The sequence below is a fragment of the Entelurus aequoreus genome, linkage group LG25 (genome assembly GCF_033978785.1).
Source record: "Entelurus aequoreus isolate RoL-2023_Sb linkage group LG25, RoL_Eaeq_v1.1, whole genome shotgun sequence".
NCBI classification, from domain to species: domain Eukaryota; kingdom Metazoa; phylum Chordata; class Actinopteri; order Syngnathiformes; family Syngnathidae; genus Entelurus; species Entelurus aequoreus.
The window spans coordinates 2,476,254-2,493,653 of NC_084755.1; the positions used below are offsets into that span (position 1 = coordinate 2,476,254).

Sequence of the window (17,400 nt, forward strand, 5' to 3'; positions counted from 1 at the left end):
CCTTCCTTTGAGCAGATTGAGTTTCTGGAGCATCACATTTGTGGGGTCAATTAAACGCTCAAAATGGCCAGAAAAAGAGAACTTTCATCTGAAACTCGACAGTCTATTCTTGTTCTTAGAAATGAAGGCTATTCCACAAAATTGTTTGGTTGACCCCAAACTTTTGAACGGTAGTGTACATATATACGATTGTGGCATTGAGCAGTTATTACTACTTTTCTCTTCATTTCTTTTAATCTGTGGGCCTTTTATTGATAGAAGATGATTTGCTGTGTGTGTCTTAGCTGATGTCTGTTGTTTCTCCTGGTCAAACGCTGCTTTTGTCCCAAACAAATATAGCGTATACAAAAAAGTAGTTTTTTTTGCGATGTTATCCCAGCTGCAGATTGGTTGACGGTGCGTGACAACACTCCACTGAAACAACACCAAGCTGTTGATAAAGACTGATATTATCTTAAAGCGCTCTGACTGACAGTAAAATACATGGCAAAAATGCGCAGGGTGTTGCCTTGACGACAACCTATGCCGACACAACACTTCAGTCGGTGGTGGTACACCTGCACCTGTTGCTGATATTATTTTACCATATCACCATTTCTTTTTACTGGTATCTGTAATGAACGTGAATGAAGTTTAAACACCCTCGGGACTGCCAGCATAGCCCTGAAGAGAAACTGGCAATAACTAATTGTATGCTATAATCACAGGAGCGTGGATGGTGCTTCAGTTTGTTCTTTATTCTTGTTGTTTTATACGGCAAATAACTGATTACCGCAGCCATGCTGAGTGGTGGCCTTATTTTTTCCACATGACTTTTAATTAACATACACTATATTGCCAAAAGTATTTGGCCACCTGCCTTTACTCACATATGAACTTGAAGTGCCATCCCATGGAATTGTCCAAAATGTTTTGGTATCCTGGAGCATTCAAAGTTCCTTTCACTGGAACTAAGGGGCCAAGCCCAACTCCTGAAAAATAACCCCACACCATAATTCCTCCTCCATCAAATTTGACACTCTGTACAATGCAGTCCGAAATGTACAGCTCTCCTGGCAACCTCCAAACCCAGACTGGTCCATCAGATTGCCAGATGGAAAAGTCCAGAGAAGGCATCTCCACTGCTCTAGAGTCCAGTGGCGACGTGCTTTACACCACTGCATCCAACGCTTTGCATTGGACTTGGTGATGTATGGCTTAGATGCAGCTGCTCGGCCATGGAAACCTATTCCATGAAGCTCTCTGCGTACTGTACGTGGGCTAATTGGAAGGTCACATGAAGTTTGGAGCTCTGTAGCAACTGACTGTGCAGAAAGTCTTTGAACTATACGCTTCAGCATCAACTGACCTCTCTGTCAGTTTACGTGGCCTACCACTTGGTGGCTGACTTGCTGTTGTTCCCAAACTGATCACTTTTCTTGTAATAAAGTTGACTTTGGAATATTTAGGGCGATTTCACGACTGGATTTGTTGCACAGGTAGCATCCTATGACAGTTCCACGCTGGAAATCACTGATGTTTGTAGAAACAGTCTCCATGCCTAAGTGCTTGATTTTATACACCGGGCCAAGTGATTAGGACACCTGATTCTCATCATTTTGGATGGGTGGCCAAATACTTTTGGCAATATATTGTATATGGCACCTCCGAAGGGTTGTGGTCAAAATGCTTTGGAAGACATACCAGCTTTGGGTACATCCTTCCAATGTATGCCACTTGTCCCTTTTTTGGGATTACGGGGGGGGGCTGCAACCTATTTCAGCTGCACTTGGGTGGGAGGCAGGGTGCACCCTGGACAAGTCGTGTAATACAGATATACCATTATCATTCATTGGACAAAACCTAAATGACCTCTGGGTAATTAGTTAAGTCCTGCCTGTGTCCCTACAGAGATGCCTTGCTTGACGGCAGCCATTTTTTTAAACCAATCTTGCTGAAAATTGACACATGTTCTTGTCAATCCCCTAAAGATGTGTATCAAATTTAGTGGCGATTCGACTTAACACCTTAAAGTTGCAGTTAGAGTAACTATAAATGGTATTCATTTTAATAACTTCCCTGCCAACATGGCCATCAAACACAACTAGTCACGTGATTCTCCTGCCAACATGGCCATCAAACACAACTAGTCACGTGATTCCCCTGCCAACATGGCCATCAAACACAACTAGTCATGTGATTCCCCTGCCAACATGGCCATCAAACACAACTAGTCACGTGATTCCCCTGCCAACATGGCCATCAAACACAACTAGTCACGTGACTTCCCTGCCAACATGGCCATCAAACACAACTAGTCACGTGACTTCCCTGCCAACATGGCCATCAAACACAACTAGTCATGTGATTCCCCTGCCAACATGGCCATCAAACACAACTAGTCACGTGACTTCCCTGCCAACATGGCCATCAAACACAACTAGTCATGTGATTCCCCTGCCAACATGGCCATCAAACACAACTAGTCACGTGACTTCCCTGCCAACATGGCCATCAAACACAACTAGTCACGTGATTCCCCTGCCAACATGGCCATCAAACACAACTAGTCACATGATTCCCCTGCCAACATGGCCATCAAACACAACTAGTCACGTGATTCCCCTGCCAACATGGCCATCAAACACAACTAGTCACGTGATTCCCCTGCCAACATGGCCATCAAACACAACTAGTCACGTGACTTCCCTGCCAACATGGCCATCAAACACAACTAGTCACGTGATTCCCCTGCCAACATGGCCATCAAACACAACTAGTCACATGATTCCCCTGCCAACATGGCCATCAAACACAACTAGTCACGTGACTTCCCTGCCAACATGGCCATCAAACACAACTAGTCACGTGATTCCCCTGCCAACATGGCCATCAAACACAACTAGTCACGTGATTCCCCTGCCAACATGGCCATCAAACACAACTAGTCATGTGATTCCCCTGCCAACATGGCCATCAAACACAACTAGTCACGTGATTCCCCTGCCAACATGGCCATCAAACACAACTAGTCACATGATTCTCCTGCCAACATGGCCATCAAACACAACTAGTCACGTGATTCCCCTGCCAACATGGCCATCAAACACAACTAGTCACATGATTCTACTCTATTCTCAGGGCATTCAATTGATGGCAAATAGACTGTTTGGTTTGTCTTAGAAGACGTTTCGCCTCTCATCTAAGTAGGCTTCATCAGTTCATGCTCTTTGGCTCCATTTACAGTGCACACTAAGGCTGCAGCTAACGATTATTTTTCTATCGATTAATCTATAGATTATTTTTTCGATTAATCGGTTAATCTATAGATTATTTTTTCGATTAATCTATAGATTATTTTTCCTTTTACCGATTATTTTTTAATTTTATTTTATTTAAAATGAAGATGAAAAAAATAAATGTAGGCCAGTTTTTTCAAAAGGCATGGCTTTTATTTACAAAAAAAAAAAAAGGTATGGCCACTCAGTCAACATTGACAACAACATGACAAAATATTCTGTAACAATGTAAACATTTAAAACTTTTAACATTTAACAAAATTAAAAGTAGCTTATTTGCTTTTTAATGTGCAAATATAAAAGTAAACATCCAGTGCAAATCTTAATATTCTGCAATAGTATAAGCATTTCAAAAGTAAAAGTATTGCTTATTTTGCTTTAAAATGTGCAAAAATAAAAATAAACATCCAATACAAAAAAGTGCAAAACGAAATATTCTGTAACAGTGTAAACATTTCAACAAAAGTGAAAGTATTGCTTATTTGCTAAAATGTGCAAAAATAAAGATAAACATCCAATACAAAAAAGTGCCAATCTAAATATTCTGGAGCACTGTAAACATTAAGTATTGCTTTTAAAAGGTGCAAAATAAACATCCAGTCCAACACAGTACACAATAACCAATTCTACTCATTCCCGTGAGTGACTAACAGTTGTAATGAAGAAAGGTTAGCATGTCTACGCTCAGAAGGGGTCGATGTGGCTGGAACTGAGAGGTAATTAGCCTTCACCTCAAGCCAGGACTGCGAGTGAGCTGAGCTGCAGTTTAAGTTTCTAGACGGTCAACGGGCTCATAGTGATGTTACTAGTAGTTGACTGGGAGGTGTTTATTATCATTTGGGGAGAGTAGTTGACTGGGAGGTGTTTATTATCATTTGGGGAGAGTCCGCTGCCTGATGCTCACCTGCTAAACACCTATCTGCTCCACACTGAAGCGCTGACTACATGCGCTCTGAATACGCACTGCTGATTGGCTGGTAACGCTCTGCATACGCACTGCTGATTGGCTGTTAGAGCTTTCTGTGTACCAATCAGATCGTTGTGTGGGTGGGACAATGCTGCGTGCTGAGACAGAGGCAGAAGGAGCAAAGCAGCTTGTTAAGACTTTAGCAGCTAAAGTTAGCTTTAGCAGCTAAAGTTAGCTTTAGCTTAGAAACTCGTTCGGTACACCCCCGTACCGAACCGAAAGCCCCGTACCGAAACGGTTCAATACAAAACACGTACCGTTACACCTCTAGCAGATACAAATGACACATTCATGTTTTTGTGTAATGATGACAACGTATGCTAACGCGGACGATTGACTAGTTGATGGTTGATGGTTTTCTTTTCAAATGTTCGTTCATAGCCGTTGTGCTGCTATGATAGGCCATTTCTGCTCGACACAGTGTGCATATTAGGGTGTGTATTGAAATACTCCCACACTTGACGACTTTTGGCATGCTTTTTCCCCCTCGCTCGCACAGTCTGCTTTGCGCTCCGCCATGACGGTAGTGTGACGTGAATATGCGACGCGTCGACGCACAAAAATGGCGTCTACGTATTTACGTAACCGATGACGTCGACGCGTCGTTTCAGCCTTACTGCACACCAAATCAGATTTTTTTTGCCCTCAAGTGACACAGATATGATTTTTTTTTTTTGCCAGTCTAAATGCTCCAAAGTGCTTAAAATGTGATCTTTTGGCATCAGATTTGTGCCACATCAGGAGGTAGTCCTGAATCCGATAGGAATCTTCTCTTCTTAAATGAGACTGCAGTCTTAATGCAATGCAACCTGAATCTGACGTGAAAGATAAAAGATCTGACCTAAAAAAAAAAAAGAATCTGGGGCCGTACTTATCAAGCTTCTTAGAATTACTCCTAAGAAGTCTGCTAAGAGTTGACTTAAGAGTAAATAAATTATTCGCTGAAAGCTGCACTTAAAAGTTAGTTATCAAGCGTCTTACTCACACTTTCAGCCAAGTGTAGGACTGAATCTTAAGTGTCACACTCAGAGCTGAATTACGACATTACTATGTGCCGTAAACGGAATTTTAGGTGACGTCATTTCTGTGTCCATAGAAATGACCAATCACGGAAGGGAATCCGTTGTCTAAGAATAAAGAAATATCTTGGAAATATTTAAGTGGACAGTGGGAGTGTATATTTTGACAATAAACTACAAAATAATACAAAACAAACTAGTCCCCGCCGGCACTCACGCTACCGCTCCCTCTCTTCTATCGCCCACACACTCACTGACGTCACTCACCTCACGGCCACACACATACGCTACTGTCATAACATTTTCTTTCCAATTCATTAATTAGGCAACTAATTTGAAACTGGTGTGGGTGGCTCTATATATACTAGCCCACTGCAGCCACATGCAGAAATCAACATGGAATCGAAAAGTATTAAATCTGTGACAAAAATAATACCCGCTCTGTCTAAACGATACCGTTTGATCAGCTGCTCGTCATCAAACAAATCCAGGACATCCTTCCGCTCCCTGAACGTCTCTCTCGCCTCAGTGCCATCCCCTGCTGGCAACTCCTAACCACTTAAGACACCTCTGAAGGTCTCTTAAATATCGTGGAGAGTAGGAGTGATTCTTAGATTTAAGAACGTTGATAAAAAGCTTTTATTCTTAAGTTTGAGAGTAGGACTAAATTTCGCAAATTCTCAGGACTTAAGTGTAAAATGGCACTCTAAGAAGCTTGATAAGTACGGCCCCTGACCTGAATGTGATTTTTTTTCCCGTCAGCTTTGGGCGAGCTACGTCACGGAAATTTATTTTTTTGATTTAAGACGACCAAATTTTCGCTGCATCACTTGTCAATAATGCACAAATAATAGGCTATATTTAATATATGAATATATATTTTGATTCCACAGAAATAGCGATTGTTGAAAGACAGGAATTGACGCTGTGGCGCATTTGCTTACATATGAGTTGAGAAATGAAGCTCCCGTAGATCCACGTTGATGTCCGTGTCTACTCTACTTAACAGCAATAAAAAGATTACAACCCTCCCAAATATAGTACACTATATACATCCATTTATACATCATATTACTTTGACGTTAAAAAAACACATTTTTAAGGTGTTGCGACTTTAGTTTATTTTGTAGTGGTAGCGACTTCCTTCCCTTCAACTTCCTTTTTCACTTTATCGAAGTGCGCATGCAAGTGACGTCGAGGCCACATTGAGGCCTGTGCGCGTTTACACTGGAGTCTGATCAAAAAATCGCATTTTACTTGCAGTGCAAACAGTCGGCAGGAAAAAATCAGATCTACAAATATAATCTGATTTGGGCCACTATGGCCTGCAGTGTAAACATAGTCTAAGTGGCACAGTCAGAGTTGCTAAGAAATACAAGTTCATAGAAGATTCCATAAAAACTGCCTGGTTGTTTTTAGCCCAACTTGTGGAAGAGTGGGGTAGTGATACAAAAACTTTTTTTTTTTTTTTTTTACATATGACCTCATGTCACAAACATGTTTTATGAGGAATACCTGGAATATGAAAATATTACAACTTTTCATTTTCAAGATTTTTGAAGAATAACAACCATTATCATGATCGTTTCTGCTACGTCTTAATCTCTAGTAAACCAACTAATCATTTTGGATTTTGTTATACCTAAACCACACAATCATCATGGAGTTTCTCCGTATTTTTTTGTTTCATGTAGTAAGGGAAGGATGGGTTTGCAGTTTGTGAGTGAAGTTTGTCGCTGCAATGCCAACAAATTACATCCGTTTTATCTAAAGTTCCTTCGGAGTGTGTTTTGAAGGGAAATTGGCCGCCTCTCATCACTCATCTTTGCACCGTACAACAATAGGCGTCGACGAGTAATTTGCATAATTTACTACAATGATATTAATTTCTCTAAAAAGGCTCAAAAAATGTATACTTACTAATTAATAATAACAGTTTTGTTTTAAACGTCCATCCATCCATCCATCCATTTTACAATATAATTACAACACTTTATGTACATATTTATATACAGATTTAAACAATAAGTTATTCACTGAAATATATTTATTAATTGTGGTTCTTACAAAAAATATATCTTATAAAAATATAAAAGCTAAAATGTCTCTTAAAGCTCTGCCCCTTTTAATTATTGCATACTAAATAATTTAACTTTAGCCTACTACTACAACCATATTATTTACCAGCAACATAAAGTGAAACAGAGGCAGAGGTGTCCTGCCACAGATAGTAACAAATAAACAGAAAACAGTAGTGGTGGTAGATAGACACAGAGCTTCATCAAACATCTGATCCACTGAACAAAGAGCTCCAAAAATCTTGATCCTGCACTTCTCTTTTGTAAAGTAAATCTGAACAGCCGATATGGGCATCTACATCAACTATATCAGGGGTCACCAACCTTTTTGAAACCAAGAGCTACTTCTTGGGTACTGATTAATGCGAAGGGCTACCAGTTTGATACACACTTAAATAAATTGCCAGAAATAGCCAATTTGCTCAATTTACCATTAACTCTATGTTATTATTAATAATTAATGATATTTACTCTTAATTGAACTGTTTAAAAGAGGAGAAAACACGAAAAAAGTGACATTTAAATTTTGAAACATAGTTTATCTTCAATTTCGACTCTTTAAAATTCAAAATTCAACCGAAAAAAAGAAGAGAAAAACTAGCTAATTCGAATCTTTTTGAAAAAATTAAAAAAAGAATTTATGGAACATCATTAGTAATTTTTCCTGATTAATATTAATTTTATAATTTTGATGACATGTTTTAAATAGGTTAAAATCCAATCTACACGTTGTTAGAATATATAACAAATTGGACCAAGCTATATTTCTAACAAAGACAAATCATTATTTCTTCTAGATTTTCCAGAAAATTTTTTTTAAAAGAAATTCAAAAGACTTTGAAATAAGATTTACATTTGATTCTACAGATTTTCTAGATTTGCCAGAATAATTTTTTTGAATTTTTATCATAAGTTTGAAGAAATATTTCACAAATATCTTCGTCGAAAAAACAGAAGCTAAAATGAAGAATTAAATTAAAATGTATTTATTGTTCTTTACAATAAAAAAAAAAATTACTTGAACATTGATTTAAATTGTCAGGAAAGAAGAGGAAGTAATTTAAAAGGTAAAAAGGTAAATGTGTTTAAAAATCCTAAAATCATTTTTAAGGTTGTATTTTTTCTCTAAAATTGTCTTTCTGAAAGTTATAAGAAGCAAAGTAAAAATATTAATGAATTTATTTAAACAAGTGAAGACCAAGTCTTTAAAATATTTTCTTGGATTTTCAAATTCTATTTGAGTTTTGTCTCTCTTAGAATTAAAAATGTCGAGCAAAGCGACACCAGATTGCTAGTAAATAAATCAAATTTAATAAATAGAGGCAGCTCACTGGTAAGTGCTGCTATTTGAGCTATTTTTAGAACAGGCCAGCGGGCTACTCATCTGGTCCTTACGGGCTACCTGGTGCCCGCGGGCACCGCGTTGGTGACCCCTGAACTATATGATTTGCCTGAGAAGCTGGACAGGACAAAAAAAAAAAAACATTTAAAAAACATTTTTTTTACTGTGGTGGCCTTAATTCTTTCGTGGCGGGCCGCCACAAATAAATGAATGTGTGGGAAACACTGGACTACTTTAAGTTGACTAACCACTTTTTGGCATTTTTTCCCTCAAACAATTATCCTTACCACTTTTTCAGAGTACGTTTTGGAGCCTATTCCAGCAAAAGGTGCACTACACTGGGACTTTTTGCCACATAAGCAGTTTTTTATAATATACCGTGGTAGCTCATGGCAGCACGGTGGTACAGGGGTTAGTGCATGTGCCTCACAATACGAAGGTCCTGAGCAGTCCTGGGTTCAATCCCGGGCTCTGGATCTTTCTGTGTGGAGTTTGCATGTTCTCCCCGTGACTGCGTGGGTTCTCTCCGGGTACTCCGGCTTCCTCCCACCGCCAAAGACATGCACCTGGGGGATAGGTTGATTGGCAACACTAAATGGTCCCTAGTGTGTGAATGTTGTCTGTCTATCTGTGTTGGCCCTGCGATGAGGATGGGGACGGATGGCTGGTAGTTCATATCCCCCACTTTTCATGTAATTTGGTTTTCGCTAAAAATGCTCACCCAAATTTTGCCCCGGTTTTTGTATACGGCTGTGTTATCGTGCGGCCAAACATTGTGCTTAACAAACTAGTCGGTTTCCCCACGCATCACTATGTGCCCCAACAAAACTTATTTTGCATGATTTCGAATGAGAAAACTTGCTTTGGTTTTCGTTTGAGTCAGACATTGCCCAACAATTTGGAACCAATTATCAATTTTAGCCAAGGTACCATATCATTGGACTGTTGCCATTGCCACGTGATGGCTATTTGTTGGGGATGCGGCTCAGTGACACTTCACCCTGCTAGAATGTTGCCAGGGAACACTGATTCTTCAAGTGCTTGAGCTGAATGTCTGGCCTCAATCCAGATGGGGGAACTGAAAAATCACAGATGTTGGAACCGCCCAGTTCTTCAGTATTATGAAACCATATGACTCAAAAACTAGACATGTATACTGTGGTCAAAGATGAACAGAGAAAGAATGACAATTATAACTTCTAACAGCTGTCCTTACATTTTTGTTGCCATATAAACTTCCAAATGCTTTCAGACTTGAGTTTAGAGTGTACTGTTGCGTTATACTGGCGAGTTAGTGGGAAGTTTCACAGGTGCACAATGTTGACCTGCATCCTGGAATAGGATGTGAAGGGAAGTGAATTCTGTTTATATAGCGCTATTTCTTGAGTTGACTCAAAGTGCTTTACATTAAGAAACCCATTATCTACATTCAGGCTACATTTACACCAGAGTGGTTGACACTAGGAGCAAAGTGGGGGAAGTGTCTTGCCAGAGGACACAACGGCAGTGAATAGGATGGTGAAAGCTGGATTCGAACCAGGAACCCTCAAGTTTCTGGCTCAGACAGTGTACCGTCTGAGCCATGCTGCCCCTACTGTGTTCCTAATCATCACTAATTTACATGCTCGGTTTGATTGATTGATTGAAACTTTTTTATTAGTAGATTGCACAGTACAGTACATATTCCGTACAATTGACCACTAAATTGTAACACCCGAATACGTTTTTCAACTTGTTTAAGTCGGGGTCCACGTTAATCAATTCATGGTACAGATATATACTATCAGCATAATACAGTCGTCACACAAGTTAATCATCAGAGTATATGCATTGAATTATTTATATTATTTACAATCCGGGGGGTGTGATGGGGGCGGGGGGGGGGGGTTAGGTTGGGTTGCTATCAGCATACTTCAGTCATCAACAATTATATCATCTGAGAAATGGACATTGTAACAGTGTAGTAGGGATGATGTTTGATAAGAAATTATCGAGTTTGAGTCTATTATCGAATCCTCTTATCGAACCGATTCCTTATCGATTCTCTTATCGAGTCCAGATAGGTTGTTGTATATGGAAAAAAACACACATTTGGTTTAACAAAAGCTCACTTTTATTATATAAGAAAACAATTTAATCTAATAAATAAATAAATATTGACAGTTACCCCCCTAAAAAATAAAATAAAATAAATAAATATTGACTGTTGTTACCCAAAGTATTTTAAGTGGGATTTTTCAGAAAAACAAATATATACAGTAACACAAAAACAACCTGTCTCTGTGATGACTATAGGTGTATAAATAATATTAAAAAAATAAAAATAAAATAAATAAATATTGACTGTTGTTACCCAAAGTATATTAAGTGGGATTTTTCAGAAAAATAAATATATACAGTAACACAAAAACAACCTGTCTCTGTGATCACTATAGGTGTATAAATAATAATATAGTGTTAAATAAAATCAGTCCCTTGGGCACAAAACTGAAAATAATACAGCTCTCCAAAAAGTGCAATTCTGCTGCTATTTGACATAACTGTTTGTTATGATGCTTTGACATTTTTGCACTTTATTTCTTTATTGAAAGAAAATTCTATGAAGAGAAAAGTTGTTTGCAAATGTGGTTACAATGCTAAAAAATGAAAAGTTAAAGCTAAAAAAATAAATAACCTTTATTGAGTTAACATTATTTCTGTACAGGGGGAAAGATGTTATGAGCTAGGAAATATAACAACTACACTACCCAGCATGCAACGGGAGTAACGAGCATGCGCGGTAGCCCCGAAAAGTGTTGTTGCATATCGTCACCCGGCAGCTAAGAATGAGGTTATGTTATGAGCACGCTGTGGAAGTAAACGTCAAGAACTCAGCCAACATGCCTCGTCTGCATTATTTATAATTAGACAGACAACACATATACAGTGTGATTCTGTTTTGTTTACAAGGAAAGAAAAACAAAAGTTAAAAAAGGGAGATGTCATATATGTATGTGCTGCGGTTGCTTTAAGAACGTTGCGCCAGCTGCCATAAACGTTGCTAGCCTGGTTGCTATGTTTCCGGTTGGTCGTAAAAGTGTTGGTCATGTGTTTGTACCCTGCTCAAATCTCTCAGTAAAGTTATTCGATGGATTATAGCTTTTGTTTTGAACTTTATTACACCTTGGAGCGCTTTTTCCCGTCCATTTTTTTCCTGCTTTCGCTATCTGCGCCTAATGACTGAGCTATGTGACGTCATTTCTTGTGATGTCACACGGGGCATTTCTGGTCGGGACGGGATTCGTTCCGAGGGATTCGAATAAAGAACCAACTATTTTTCTTTACTATAGTGGTCTCGATAACGGGTACCGGTTCTCAAAAAGGGATTCGAGTCCGAGGACTCGGTTCTTTTCTTATCGAACAACCGGGAAAACCGGTTTCGAGTATCATCCCTACAGTGTAGGTCTCACTTGGTAGGATATGTACAGCGAGCAGTGAACATAGTGAGCTCAGAAAGCGTAAGAACAAGTATATACATTTGATTATTTACAATCCGGGGAGGTGGTGGGGGTAGGGGGTTAGGCTAGGTAGGGTTGTAGCTGACTAGGTCCTTCCTGTGTTTGTGGTTGAACACAAGTGCACACATTGTGAAACAGCTTTTTTAATACTGTTTTTGTAATGGGTGTGATGGCACCGAAGAGGGTTGTCTCAGGTGAATCGGTGGTTCCATTTGCACTCATGCCAGATTTGGAAGCTCTTGGGGAGCTTATTACTGGCTTAAGAGCTCTTGAAATCCCCTATTATACTTCACCCGCCACCCGCTTCCACCCATCAAAAGTAGCTAAATGCTGAGATGAGTGTATGAGTAATTATAGAGTAGTAATCTGTATTATATACAAGCAGGGTTATTTGCACTGCTTCCCCCCAGAGGAGTGTTCAAGGAGATTAGTGAGAGATTACAATCGGAACCACAGGGGAAGGCTGTTCTTCTCTGCTTTTTGTAGCAAAGACAACAACAACTTTGGTTTGTAAAACCGGGCCACCCAAAATGAGAGATTGAAGAAATCCAAAACACAGAAGAAAAGCTAATAAAGCTTGGTTGTCAAAAGCTGCTTTTTTAGAATTCCGTCAGCTACCCCTGTGTTCATTACGATTAAGACAAGTCATGCGGTTTACTCGCTTGTGAAATGAATCTGGGTGATAGTATCTCAGGAAAGAGACATTTCAGAAATCTACTCAAGATACATTACTAGGATGCATGATATTCATTACTTGGAATAATGTCATCACACTGACAAGTCCGATAACATTAAAATAATAGCTCTAATAACTGATTTAAAAAAACAAATGCTCCTATGAGGCAAAATGACCTGTACTGTGCTGTAAGTAGGTTTGGGTGGACCAAACCTACTTGTAGGTGGTCATAAACTTCTCCTGAGCTCATAGTGCCAACAAACACGACGTCGATTGTGTGGGACTTCTTGACTCCTTCGGAGGAAAACATCCTTTTGACACCCTCACCAAATGCCCAGCAAACATTACGCAAAGAGGAAACACCAAACCTCGCTGGTCCCCTGAAAACGTCAGCCTCGCCACAACGGTCCGTTCTTCCGTCCATCAATCCTTCTTCTCGCTTGGATGCCCCATAGTTTTTGAATTGGATTGAAGTCTTCAGATGTACATGGCCACTCCATCACCCTCAAAAAAGGTTGAAAAACACTGATATATGATATGTTGTAGTATGTCCTCACCACAGACATGTTGCCTCCACTCCAGACTAGGGTTGGGTATCGTTTGAATTCGAACGATTCCGATTCTTTGTTTCAATTCCGATTCCTGACTATTCTCGATTCCGATTCTTTTAAGAGGCAGGGTCAAAAAAAGTTTAGGATATTTTAAATGAGCTAGCTAACCTACAGTCTTTCTGAATTAAATAGTCTGACATTCTCCATCAATTTTAATTCTATTAACTTTTTATGAACTTTACTATAAATTCCTCACAGGGCTGTTTTCAACTAGAATATAAATATCAAATCTATGAACTTGAATATAAATATTATAAATTATGAATACATTTTCCCAGGGGTACACTTTCCTCAAGAGAGCTTTATTTTTGAAAACCTCATGAAAACACATTTACACATAAGTGTATGATGCTGCAGGAAACCTCATGAAAACACCTTTACACATAAGTGTATGATGCTGCAGGAAACCTCATGAAAACACATTTACACACACAAGTGTATGATGCTGCAGGTACTTAAAAATGTTACCGTGCTCCCACTGATGGGCTAACCTGGTGCAGAAAAGCAAATAAACAATAAGAAAATAACTTGCAAAACCCAGTCCAGATTAGCAGCAGGTACAGTATAAAATCAGAGACAGTTCTTGTGTAGGAAAATGACCATATCCGCCTTCTCAGGCAGGATGTGTGAGCGTTCTGGACAGATAGTGTCTCCTGCTGTGGAAAATACACGTTCGCTGGGTGTGGAAGAAGCTTGAACGCATAAATAGGAGAAAGCGAGATCTGACAGCAAAGGATAAGTCTTTTGTTGGTTCCACCACCATGCAGCAGGGTCGTCAGACATAAGTATCGGTGGAACGTCCTGGTACATCTGCAGCTCTCTCTCCACTCGTTTCTTGATGGACATGGAGCTCTGTTATTTCGCGGTTATTTCATTTTTTTTTGTAAAGTAAAGCCACACTTTCGACCGCCGACGCCCGCTATCTATGCTTGAGCTTGACTGACTCGCTCGGCTATGCTAACACTTCCGGGGGTGGGCGCTTCTTCGTTGGTGTTCAGCGGCTTCTTCTTCCGGTCGGCGGACATATTTTTTTCCGGTCGGCGGACTGGGTATAGAAACTAGGAATTTAAATTTAAACTTTTGAACGATTCCGGGAGAATCGGAAAGTTAGTCCCGGTTCCAATCGATACTCGATACCCAACCCTACTCCAGACAAGTGCATGCTTCCTGTTTACGTCATCGTAACATCCAGTTTGGGCAGAATTGTTTTGGTGAATAAATCTAAATTTGGTGCATCCCAAGTTTCATTTCCTTAGTATTCCTAAGTAATACAATAAAAATGAAAGGTACTTTTGTTACATGCTTAATTACAAACATGGAAATGAGTGTTGATGATTAACAAATTGATGTTGCTGTTTTTCTTTTATTTCTTTAGGGTTTTTGCGGAGCCAGCACAGTTTCCCTCCCGGAAACCCTGCTCTTTGTATCCACCCTGGATGGAAACCTGCACGCCGTGAGCAAGAAATCTGGTTCAATCAAATGGACACTGAAAGAAGGTTAGAGGCACTCAAGTCTTAGGCCATGTCCACACGAACACAGATACTTCATGAACGCATACTTATCTCTGCGTTTAGGCCTGTCGTGCACACGCAGACGCATACTTTTGTCTTTAAAAACGCAGACTTTTGCAAACGCTGGCCAAAGTGTAGAGTTCCCAAACTCTCCGCTTAGCGTATGCGTGTACACGGCACAAACGGAGACTTGTGATGACGTCACGGTTGTGCGCTGTCATTTCCAAGCTCAACAACACTGCCTTGCTGGCTTTAAACACACTATAAGATGGCTTACTGTATGTTTCAATGTAAACATGCTGATATTTTCGCTCAACATTGATAAAAAAAGACACATCAAAATGGGCTTGGGGACGCTCCCACCTGCCCAAATGACAGTGAGCTGTTTTGGATATGTTATGGATATGGTTATGGGTATGTTATGGATATTGGATATTGGATATGTTATGATATTAGGATATTGGATATGGATATTGCCTGTTAGGATTTTGTTAGGATATTATTGTTAGGGATTATTGTTAGGGATTATTGTTAGGGATTTGTTAGGTATTATTGTTAGGGATTTTGTTAGGATTTTGTTATTGTTAGGATATTGGATATGGATATGTTATGGATATTGGATATGGATATGTTATGATATTAGGATATTGGATATGGATATTGGATATGGATATTGCCTGTTAGGATTTTGTTAGGATATTATTGTTAGGGATTGTCAGGGATTTGTTTAGGGCTGCAACAACTAATCGATTAAATCGATTACCAAAATAGTTGGTGATTAATTTAGTCATCGATTCGTTGGAACTATGCTATGCGCATGCGCAGAGGCTTTTTTTTTTTTTTTTTTTTTGGTTATTTTTTTGTTGTTGTTTTTTTTTCCGATGGGTAACAGATTTCGGTACAACAACGGACAGAAATATCTTAGGTTGGTTTCATAATGGATCAATGTAGCCGGGCCGATAAAGCTATATAAATCTATTTAGATTTGAGTGACGCTTTAGTATAACTAAACGTTATGAAGGTGCTGGAATATTTCATGCTATTATTCAGATGCAGCCTAAAATGAATCCTTTATTATTCACAACAGAAACGTGTACAAGATTCAGTTCTGATCTGATTAGTTACATTTCTGTGTTATTATTGGTGTATGCTGCACCCCCAATGTCCACAACATGGTGCCAGTATGCTGGTTTTTTTCAATAAAATACTGGAAAGGATAGAAATGTAGTTTGTCTCTTTTGTCCGATTATTAATCGATTAATCGAATTAATAATCGACAGATTAATCGATTATCAAAATAATCGTTAATTGCAGCCCTAGATTTGTTAGGTATTATTGTTAGGGATTTTGTTAGGATTTTGTTATTGTTAGGATATTGGATATGAATATGGTTGGATATGGATATGGTTGGATATGTTAATATGGATATGTTTTGGATATGATCGCTGTGGAACCTGTACCTGATGGGACAACTTTGACGAGCAAGACTTTTTTGTTATAAGAAAGATGCAACATTATCTCACGTTTTAGTCCTTGTTTAACGACAAATCGTGAAGTTAACTTACAGTTGTGGTCAAAAGTTGACATACACTTGTAAAGAACATAATGTCATGGCTGTCTTGAGTTTCCAATCATTTCTACAACTCTTATTTTTTTGTGATGTAGTGATTGGAGCCCATACTTGTTGGTCACAAAAAACATTCATGAAGTTTGCTTCTTTTATGAATTTATTATGAGTACAGAAAATGTGAGCAAATGTGCTGGGTCAAAAGTATACATACAGCAATGTTAATATTTGCTTACATGTCCCTTGGCAAGTTTACCTGCAATAAGGCACTTTTGGTAGCCGTCACCAAGCTTCTGGCAAGCTTCTGCTTGAATTTTTGACCACTCCTCTTGACAAAATTGGTGCAGCTCAGCTAAATTTGTTGGTTTTCTGACATCTTCAGCATTGTCCACACGTTTAAGTCAGGACTTTGGGAAGGCCATTCTAAAACCTTCATTCTAGCCTGATTTAGCCATTCCTTTACCACTTTTGACGTGCGTTTGGGGTTCATTGTCCTGTTGGAACACCCAACTGCGCCCAAGACCCAACCTCCGGGCTGATGATTTTAGCTTGTCTTGAAGAATTCGGAGGTAATCCTCCTTTTTCATTGTCCCATTTACTCTCTGTAAAGCACCAGTTCCATTGGCAGCAAAACAGGCCCAGAGCATACTACTACCCACCACCATGCTTGATGGTAGGAATGGTGTTCCTGGGATTAAAGGCCTCTCCTTTTCTCCTCCAAACATATTGCTGGGTACTGTGGCCAAACAGCTCCATTTTTGTTTCATCTGACCACAGAACTTTCCCCCAGAAGGTCTTATCTTTGTCCTTGTGATGTCAGATGAAAGTTTTAAAGATAATGTACATGTCATTGT

At 39.2% G+C, this 17,400-nt stretch overlaps 1 protein-coding gene across 1 annotated transcript in view; it reads left to right on the top strand.

The window, feature by feature from the left end:
- LOC133643013 (serine/threonine-protein kinase/endoribonuclease IRE1-like) overlaps positions 1-17,400 on the top strand; it is a 73,277-nt gene that overhangs the window by 7,936 nt on the left and 47,941 nt on the right. The window contains exon 2 of the mRNA XM_062037428.1: positions 14,844-14,964. Coding sequence (XP_061893412.1) covers positions 14,844-14,964 — 121 coding nt within the window. The remainder of the gene's footprint in view (positions 1-14,843; positions 14,965-17,400) is intronic.